The sequence below is a fragment of the Pagrus pagrus genome (genome assembly GCF_965226575.1).
Source record: "Pagrus pagrus genome assembly, chromosome: 15".
Classification (NCBI taxonomy): Eukaryota; Metazoa; Chordata; class Actinopteri; order Spariformes; family Sparidae; genus Pagrus; species Pagrus pagrus.
In genome coordinates this window covers 19862068-19872481 of record NC_140199.1, presented here as the reverse complement: position 1 = coordinate 19872481, position 10414 = coordinate 19862068, and the positions used below count along the sequence as shown (strand labels likewise).

General features: G+C 42.2%; 1 protein-coding gene across 1 annotated transcript; it reads right to left on the bottom strand.

Annotated features, from left to right (window-relative positions):
* Positions 1-491: 491 nt before the first annotated feature.
* On the bottom strand, positions 492-10332 carry zc3h6 (zinc finger CCCH-type containing 6). The gene is made up of 12 exons (XM_084375742.1): positions 9877-10332; positions 7085-7304; positions 6843-6965; positions 6526-6754; positions 6223-6365; positions 5926-6054; positions 5692-5806; positions 5464-5573; positions 5116-5348; positions 4635-5023; positions 4351-4533; positions 492-3898 (listed from the first exon to the last, which is right to left on the bottom strand). The coding sequence occupies exons 1-12, from the start codon at positions 9960-9962 to the stop codon at positions 2385-2387; spliced, it is 3474 nt and encodes a 1157-aa protein (XP_084231868.1). The 5' UTR covers positions 9963-10332; the 3' UTR covers positions 492-2384.
* Positions 10333-10414: the final 82 nt, after the last annotated feature.

The window sequence follows — 10414 nt, the reverse complement described above, 5'->3', positions numbered from 1 at the left end:
ATGATTGATGTGAGAGAGAAGAAGAAGAAAAGTTATGCTTCAAAACTCTGCAGTAATTTTAGGGACTTTTCCCCCTTTCACTTTATGAAATATAGAATAATTTGACCTCTCTGAGCCTCAAACTGATTTAAATTAAACCATCTGAAAAGTTTAACACTTGAAATGTAAGAAGGGCCCCAACCGGAAAGTTCTCTTATAAGAGGTCACAAGAAACAAGGTTGGATACCCGTGGCTTAATCTTTAACAGTCTTGTGTATCGGTATGTTTTATGCAAAACATTTATCTGAAAGGAAAGTAGAAGTTATATCTGTCACGATATTTGCCTCTGAAATGTAATGGAGTAGCATTAAATGGAAATACTCAAGAAAGGTGCCTCAAAATTGTACTCACAAGTGTCATAGTTGAGTAAATGTACATAGTTAGTCTCAACGACTGGATATAACACTGGATGTGTGCATCTATACAAACTAAAATGAGACGCTACAACTTGGTGTGTGATTCTGAAATAAAATGACTTATGTTTTATTTCTTTATTTCAGATATTCATAATAAAATCACTGAAATGTGACGGGCATATGTGTTGTTAAAATGTCATACAGTATTATTACAACCATAATCACCATACTGACAGGAAAAAAATAAAGCATTATTCATTAAAACACTCAAAAACTGACTGTACACGTGATACAAAATAGGCATTTACAATGTGACTTGTGAAAAACAAATAAAAGTACGTAGCTTAGTTGCCGCTCACCTTAACAGACAAAGAGCTGTCGAATTATACAAACTGCCTCACGGCCTACAGCACTTACTCTTTGTAGCACTTACAGTATAACCCTGCATGAGTACATCTGCAGTCAACTCCGACAAGTTTACATGAAACATAGTCATTACGCTCATATTTGTATCATAGATATCCGCATCTCTCTTTTCATAGTATACGTTATTTCTTTCTTGATTTCTTATTCTGATGAAAACAGGTGAAAGACAGTTCAACTGCTATTTACAAGCTTGAAAGCAGCGAGTCTTTTAAGGAAAGACGGTGACAAATCAAATGAGCCCATAATGACTCACTGCCTTTAAATACTGGTTTGCAAGTTAGAAAAGCCTACAACAGTAATGTTAAACCCTCAAATATTTAGACCCCTTCCAATGAAAAGAGGCCATACACGTATAAAACAGATATTTAGATGTTCCTTTCATCTAAACAGGAAACTGTTTCATATTGCACAACAACTCTGCAAGCTAGCTTAACTGTAGGGCAGGGGTTCCCAAACCTTTCACCCTGGATGGCCAAATTTCAAACTTGATGTTGGGCCACAGGAGAAACACAAACAACCATGATGTATTGTATTGTATTCATAAAATGGAAAATGGTACTTTGAACCCAAGTTCACTTAACTGTGTCTGCCTGCTGTGCTCGCTCTATGAAAAATAAATTGGGATCCTTCATTTTCAAAGAACACTTTTACTTTACAAAAATAAAACAGCATAAATAACAATTTATATTATAATTTTTAAAATATTTTTTGATTTTCACTAGAAACATCTGTCAGTCCAAATCAAACCTAAGACTGGGCAGCCCTGTTGTAGAGAATTTAATTTAAAAACACTATGCTGTGAAAGAGAACAGCAATCAATCATTTGTAGTTGCATTTCAGGCAAAGAATTGAAGAATTAACTTGTGTATCTCAACATAATGTGCCTTTCTGGGAAAAGTGCAGTAAAAAAACGGCCTATTTTGATTATCTGACCTGATCCTGTGAGATGTTGACGTCACAAACTCGTATCAGGCTGTGTGGTTAAAAAAAAAATGGAAATGTACAAGAAAACATCTGTCAACTTCTATTTTATATAGTCAATGGTTGACTTATTGTGAAAAAAATCCCTTCTCATAAAAGTGGGCATAAACATAAAAATCTCATGTATAAAAGTGTCTTGAAATAAATAAGTAAATACAAAAAATCTCAAGGGAATTCTGCTGCTGTTTGATCAATCGCTGCACATTATCTCTCTGCATGTAGAGTGAATGAATGAGCTATAATACAGAGTGTAATGCCTGGAATGAACCCAGAGAATAGTAAACAACGTGTGGGTCAGTCCTTAGTGAAAACTACACAGTTAAAATAATTCCTCTTTTCTGATTGTTTCAAACGTACATGAAAATTACACAATGATAAAAGACCTCAACACACTTCCAAAACACACTTCAGCATTAATATGATTATGTTAAAATGAACTTTACACTTTGTCGGTGCACAAATCGAGCATCACCTCCATACTGACAAATGTGTGGTGCACTAGATAGCATGTGTTTCTATACAGGATCGTTTATATACAGAAATAAATAGGTTCATGTAAAGCTGAGTAATGATTAATAATGTTCACTGGCAGAAAGGGGAAGCAGTGGGATCAAAAGTCTTGAACACATCTTTGAGTGTCCTGTCGTCTGCCTCCTCCTCTGGATCGTCCTGTTTCAGTTCTTCCTCAATGGCCTCCTCTTCCTCCTTCTGCTCCTTCTCCTTCTCCTTCTCTTTCTCCTTCTTTTCCTCTGCCTCTTCTTGTGCACCTGTAGAGGTTTGTCCTCCTGGTTTGGCCTGCCTGGGGTCGGTGTACTGGGGTCGGATCAGCCCAGCCAGTGCCTGGATGGGGAGATTATGAACGGCAGGGGGTTTTACAGGTGACGCAGGAGGCACTGCGGGAGAACTGGTAGGTGGAGTCTGATCTGAGGCAACGTCTGTGCTTTTGGGGTCTTCGAAAGAGCTACTTCGTTGGGGTGGTGAGAGTGATGGCGGCGGAGTGTTGTCTTTCTTATCAGGGAGTTTGAGAATCCCTGCCTTTTTAGGAGGCTCCGCTTGCTCCTTCTGAGCCTGCCCGGTTTGATTACGAGGATCGTACAGACTGATGCCCCCAAGGATTGTAGTGGGACTCTCTAGCCCTCCACCAGAGGATGCCAGACGAGGCGCATACGGTGGCAGCTTCTCAGGCTCTAGTTTGGCTCGAGTGGCAGGAGGAGAGGGGCTAACACTGGCCTTCTGTAGCCTAGGGTCCACAGCACCTCCCCCAGAGGAGGGCTCTTTCTGACCCAGCAGCTTGGAGTCCAGACTCCCTGCACGCTTAAGTCTAGGGTCCAGAGTCTTCTGCTGACGTGGATCTGCAGGTCTTTCAGCGGATGATCGAGACTCTAGAGATCCAGACGACAAACGACTCATGCGCTCCTTCAAACGTGCGGCTGCCAGTCTGGGGTCAGTCAGCGGAGGGCTGGAAACGGGCGGATGGTCAGGCAGGTTTGTTCTGTTCATCTGAGCATCTGCAATCAGGGGAGGAAGAGGCAGGTTGATGGAGTGTTCCTGTTTGGGCACCAAGGACGGTATGAGGTCCTCAGGGGCCCACACCACCGTCTGAGCGAAGGCTGGCCGCTGGAGCAGGATGTCCACCTTGATGTGGCTGAACTGCTTTAACTGGCAACGAGGGTCTCGCAGCACCACACCAGGGCCGGCATCTACAGGGATGAGAACAGCCTTTTCCCGGAGCTCCCTCTCTCCTTCATCATCTTCATCTCCTGTAGGCTTCTGAGGAGCAGGGTGGCTCTGCTGGCGATAGGAGCTTGTTTCCATCGGTCTGATCTTCCTGGGGTCTCTGGAGAGCCTTGGGTCTGCAGATCCGTCTGACTCCTTCTTCATATCAGGGGGTCGCTGTCGAGGGTCTGTCTTCATACGGGGGTCGCTGGGCGGGGCCCTCTCCTTCACAAGCCGAGGGTCACCCAGTGCTGGAGCTCCTGCGGCAGCCTGGAGGGGCTTGGAATGAGACATCTCGCTCTGCTTCTTTAGAGATTTAAGGATTGCAGAAACACAGCTCCCATCCTCCTCATCGCTTGAGTACCAGTTTGTAGTTTCATCTGCAAATTAAAATGAAATAACATTTTAGTGTTTGTCCTCTCAGGGCACGTTGTAGATTATCCATGTAACACCGTTTCAGAAACTCATTTGTGCCTACCTCAATTAAAATGTTAAATTATGCTGCCTGAGGCTGCAGGAGTGTAATATGTGTAATTTGGGTTGTGGTTGGTTATGTTTTTATTTTTTTATCACTATTACAATGGCAGCTATATGTGCACAGGATTTGATTCCAGGACAAATTTTCCTACAGTGATAATACAGTGTATCATATCGTGTCGCATGGTATTGTAACTTATTGTATCGTATCAAAAAAACAGGTTTACTGAGATATTTGGGTTTATTCCCGTATAATACAAGCCTTTTTTACGTTAGTTTGTGCTCCATTTCTGAAGAGCTTCTAGGTTTTAGTTTATTTTATTCATCAAACCTGCGTCTTGCCTCTGGGACTTACCTCTGTTTGCATCATCATCCTGGCCCTCTGCTCTCTGTGGCTCATTCCCCTGTTGATGTGACTCTTGTTGTTGCTGTGTCAGGTGTAGAAAGATGGCTTTCTGCACGGCTGGTGGTAAAGACTGCAACTGTGACTCTGCACCCATCTGCTGCTGGAGGTTCTGTGCGAAGGCTAGACCAGGGTCTATCAAATAGGAAATAAACAAAAAAGACACATTTTTGTATTTTCAGTAACTTTAAAAAGGTAATTAACCTGTTGGACAGCCACAGTAATATAACACTGACCTCCTTGCTGACCCATGGCCTGATTTCGGAGGAAGCTGCTGAAAAGCTCTACTGGGTTCTGACCCATGGATGGAAAAGGGAAGAGACTTTGCAGCATCTGCAGATCTGGCATAGCAGGGAATGGAGGCCTCTGCATATTCATCTGAGGGTGGTTTCCGTGGAAGGGTGGGGGCTGACCAGAGGGGAGGATTGGTGGCGGCATTGGAAATCCTGGGGGGCTCTGTGGCATGGGTGGCCCAGTGGGGTGACCCATGGGACCAGGTGATCCAGGGGGAGGAAAAGGTGGAGCAGAGGGGCCTGAAGGCACCATGCCTCCACTCTGTGGGTCCTCTGAGCCTCCACTACACTGATTGGTGCCTTCACCTTGATTCTGGGAGAAGTTGGAGCCACTGAAAATAATATGCACAAGTAGGTTTAGAGTGAGCTCAAAACAATTCTTTGAATTTGGTCTTTTAGTTTGATGACAGATTATTTTAGTTACCTCAGACCAATTTTTTGTGCCAAGTTCACAGTAGGTTGAACCTTGATTTCAAACAGGGAGGGGATTTTCTTCCCCGCTTGGCCAGAGGCTCCATCTGTTGGACTGCTCTGACCAGGAGTGGGCAGCAACCCCACCCCAGGAGGAGGCTTCGGAAGCGGGGCGATTCCCTGCTTTCTCAGATCCTCAAGCTCCAATTCGTCCTCACGGGCGTTCTCCTCTTCAGTGTTAATTATCTGAGAAATGATTCAGAGAACAGAAACAGGACAATTGTTGACTGTTAGACCTGAGACTGTCATGTCATAGAGTTGCTAAAAATCCCCCGAACCTACTTTTTTCTATTTGTCTTACCTTATCAAGCAACTCTTTGGTCACATCATTCAAAGCCTCGTGGGAGAACTTACAGTTGTCCCCTTGATAACATTTGGCTCCTGTGTGAAAGAACTTGCAGGGGTATTCATGTGCAATCACAGGTTAAGGAACAGGACTAATTAAAAGGTATAATGAGATTTAAGTTAATCATGCAGTGCAATTACACAAATGTAATTAAAAACACTTGCAGTCATTAGTGAAGGATATTGTGCATGTAAATGCAATTATCTCCTTTACTGCAGTAACCCTGGAGGTAAAATTTACAAAGCTCCTTCTTCTTATCAGGTATGACGAGCTCATGTTCAAACTTGCACTGTTCCCCCTGCACGAAGAAAATATATCATCATGTTACAGTTAGGAAACGATTATCTTTTTCAAATATTTCAATGTAAATCATCTTACATTGTTAAAACAAGAGGTATAGCATTAGTGCTACTTTACCTTGATGCATCGACCCTCCAGGAAATACTTGCAGATGTATCTGCCATTGTGTTCAACTGTGTGCTGATTGATGAACTCCTTGCTCATAATTGGCCGTTTCTTCTGAAAACCAGAGGAATTTTTTCCTTCCTGTGACACAAAATAAACAAGAGGATGTAGTCTGAGTTTGCCTCTTTCTGCAATTAATTTGCAAATGTTAAGATTATTTCATCATTATTTTATTGCTTTATAGATAAAAGAGCATTTAAACATGCTGGAATAGCTCTCTAATAGACTCTAATACATCGGCATACTTACTGGCATCATTTCTTCCATGCCTTGGTCTCCTCCTCGACCTCGTCCACGTCCTCCCCAGGGTTTGCCCTTCAGCTTCTTGTTCTTGTTGAGCATCCCGCGTCCTCTCCCTGGTCCACTCCCTCTGCCTCTTCCTCTCTGCCCATCTGAAAAGGAGATTTTTGAAGACATGATGAAACTCTGCGCATCCTTACCAATGCATAACATTTTATTTATTAACTGTGTTGACTCTATCACATAATATACAAACACTTATGTCATTCACAGTAAAGGTGAAACATATTTGAATGTGAAAAGCATTCATACACTGCTGTTGTTTCATCCCCCTCATGTTTCCTCTCCTCATCTGGTCTTTAGGATGGCGTCCCCTTCCGTGACTCTGGGAATCTTTCGACTGAGGATACTCATCATCTTCGTAATCATCCTCCTCTTCATCGTAGTCATATTTGTCATCACTGTAGTCACTGTATTTGTCAAAATCGCTGCTCTTGTGCGGCGGGGACTTGCCATGGCCTCCTTTTGAATCCCGTCCATGCTGGAAAGTTGACAGAGAGGAAATCGTCTCACAATGATGCTTACATGAATATTTAGCTTATATAAATGGTTAGCGGTGAGGAGCTCACCTGAGAGGACTGGCCGTCAGACTCACGGCTACATCCCTGGCTCTTCCGGTTTTTGGGCCTTTCTGGGCGATCGTAGTCAGAGTCATAACTGTCAGAGCTGGAGCTGCTGGAGGGGGAGTGGTGCTGAGGGAACAAAGGAAAAACAACATTAAAGTGAATTTTGAATTAGTTCACATTCATGCCATAACTGCAGTAGCACTATGAGATATTATGTATTGATCAAAAGCATGACTGCATCTTACTTTCTGTCGGTCACGCCTCCTCCTTTTAGACCTCCTCTTCTCTCTGTTCTTTTTGTATCTTTTCCTCGAGTGCCTGTGGGTCTTTTCTTCTTTCTCTTTAGATTTTTCTTTTTCCTTTTCTTTTTCTTTGTCGTCATTCACCTCCACAGACTCTTTGTTTTCCTCTTCAATTCCAATCCCTTCATCATCTATTTCTCCATCTTCCAGTTCGCCGTCCTCTCTATAAAGAGAAAAACATACAGCACAGTGAATGACCTGCATGGAAGTTAAATGCTGTATTTGTGTCTCAGACATGTTTTGTCTTGGACATGTTTTTCAAATCACGAGAAAAACATCTGATGAGCAAATAAACCAGACCTTCTGTAATAATCTCATAAGGAATAACAAAATAAATTACACTGAACCTGTCATAACATCCTTTCACTTCATTTGGAGCAAGGTAGTACTATCATGCCAGACAGTTTCCAAGACACCCTAAGCCTTTCCTGTACCACAGACATCCTGTCAATAATTCAAGGCTAAGTTCTGATTTCCTGTGAACCAGTGTGTAGTTATTTTATGAAAACCAAATTAACTTTAACCTCAGATTTCTAGCAGTGAGGTTATTCAGTTTCTTTATATAATGGCCACCGGGAATCAGAGACGGATAAGTATGATTTAGCAGATATATGTTGCCAAATTACAAATCTTGATGACAAAGATCCTCTGTCATAGTAAAGTACAAGTAAATATTTCTTATTTGAATGGCAATATTGAATATGTTTTGATGGAATTTTAACAAAAGTTATGAGGCTAAAAGCCAATGGGAACTCTCCAAAGCAATAATTACAAGGATTGAGAGCACTGTATTCAATGCTGGACACTGGAATACTGTGACACTCATGTTCAAAGACACAGACGTCTATTACTGCTCAGTAATAGATGTAGATCAGTACGTATTAGGTTTGCAGGATGCATACATGTCAGCCAATAAATTATGCAGGATGTTAGGAAATTTATATTATAGCCTGTATATTGGCATCGGTGAAATTCTAACCAATAGAGCTGATAGCATGAAGCCAGATTGCTTTCATTGACTTAACAAGTGCAGCATTTACAAGAAAGGGGACAAGGAGAAGAAGAACAAGTGCAGCATGTTGCACTAATGATGTCAAACTGCTACATCTGGTTAGAGCCATGCATTGTCGACTAGCGAGCCAAACATGCCTTATCAGTATTGGCTGAAAAAATATATATTTTGCATCCCTAGTAATTTTGGAAAAATGTGTAATTTTCTATTAGTTTGCTGCAGCACCCATGACCCTTTGTGGAGGCGTTATTACTGAATGAGTGAGCTGGTACCCAGGTGACTACTTCAAACAGATGATGCTTTTATCTGCCGTGTATCAAACAGCAACGGTCAATTTAAATCTAATCAGTTATAACACAAGTTGGCAGTTAAAAGCAAGCTTTTATAACACTTGATCCACATTTAAAATGATGCCTCAACTGGCTGTGATTCAAATATTTAAAACTGAAATGAAAACATACTGTATTATATCAGATGACCAATATAGAGCAAGTATTTCATATAATAATATATCCTAAAATTTTTCAAAGCAAATTGTCCATGTGAAACCATCTAACATCACAGTATGACAATAGTTTATATACATATATCACCATTTCAGTGTTGGTATTCTTTTGGTGACATGTAACATTAGCTGCTTTATAGATATACTGCAGGAAGGAGCATGAAACAAAGACACCATGAAATGGGAAAGAATGTCCACCCACTGACACCAATGCAGATCAGAATTCACCCTGACACCCTCCACATCCAAAGCTACCACCATACTGTACTTAAACTTAACTTCCAGTGCAGTGAAAGCAGCACAGACCTCAGGATGCGATGTGGAACACTCGCCAACTTAAATACAACGCATTTGACATTGCATGCTCATGTAACTAATTGAAGACAGATAACAAATGTAGGCAAATTCTGCTAGAATACCATTTATAAGGATGGCATACAAACATCCCAGCATAACTAATCAATGTGAAGAGAGAAATGTATTTTTCACACCACAGAAAGAACTCAAAAGCAGTGGTCTATCCATTTAAGAGGAACAACTAGATGCCCAGAGTGCGGCATGGAAGGTGCACAGTCACAGCTTCAGAAGCACACAAGTTTTTGCTCCAAACACTACATCAGCTTTTCCTTCTTCCTTGCTTCACCTTGTGTTAGACGGTGCAATCTCTTTTCTTTGACACCAGCAAACACTTGGCCCTCTTTGTTCACATGGTCTGGCAGCCCTGTTTTGACTAGGGACCAATCACAAGGACACAGACATGGCCTAAACCCAGCAGAAGCACATAATCTCTCAACCCTGCCTGAACCCTGCCTCAGCTGTACTCCCAGGTGCCCGGTAGGGGGAGTACGGTACGAGGATGGGCGTGGCATTTACATCATAGTTATTTGCATAGCCTCCTGCAGATGGCAACAATGAAGCCATGAATCCATCCCAGTACCACAACAGCACAAACGATGAGGTCTGCTATCTTGCATGGAAATGATCATGAATGAGTCTTATCGACACGGTGATGGGAAACTAGGCTATTTGGACAGCACCAAAGAGGCATGCAAAGACCTTTTGAGGGGGGAAACCGTGGACTCTGCACCCTGCAATTCATGGTTAAATAATAATAATAATAATAATAAAAGATAGAAAACAGTAACACAAGCATGTAGACCCACAGCACTGAAACGCACAGATGAGCGTATTAAGAATTGCATAAGAATGTTACTCGACCTTTCATCCCCTGCAAGCTCAGAGTCTGTCATGTTTTTGTCAAGAACAGGGGCTGGGGGACTGGAAACAAGGCTCACAGAAGCCATTGGAAAACGGATCTGCCTCCCTTCTCCCCGGCACCAGAGTGAATTAACTCAGTCACTCAAGGAGACGTTGGGTTGTGAGAGATGCTGCAAGATTTCAGACTGGAAAAAACTCACGGTGTTACATGTCTCGACAGAGACAGTAAACAGACACTCTCCTCTTTCATATCAATGACGTTTTAACTCTGTGAGCACAGCTTGATACCCCGCTTTGCTAATGTCCCGTCGGTTGACAGCTGCCATGGTGCAATAGAGGAGACGGAGGGAGAAACAGACAGAAATGTAACCATGTTCGTTGATTTCAGCATCTTCATAGGCTTTCTCAACAGGGACATCATCTCAAAATGGCTTCTGAGGTCTGCAGCAGCACATTCCTCGATTGTGTATCCCTCCACCTATATATAGCCCTCTCGGGATCTATCTAACTTGAGCGCGACACATCCTCGTCAGCTATT

What these genes read in the sequence shown, in the direction of transcription:
- zc3h6 (XM_084375742.1), bottom strand. Translation starts at nt 9,962, where the DNA reads ATGGCTTCTGTGAGCCTTGTTTCCAGTCCCCCAGCCCCTGTTCTTGAC. An exon ending in GCATGGAAGAAATGATGCCA is followed by an intron (nt 6,055 to 6,222) that starts GTAAGTATGCCG and finishes TTTGTGTCACAG; the next exon opens with GAAGGAAAAAATTCCTCTGG. An exon ending in GCACAAAAAATTGGTCTGAG is followed by an intron (nt 5,024 to 5,115) that starts GTAACTAAAATA and finishes TATTATTTTCAG; the next exon opens with TGGCTCCAACTTCTCCCAGA.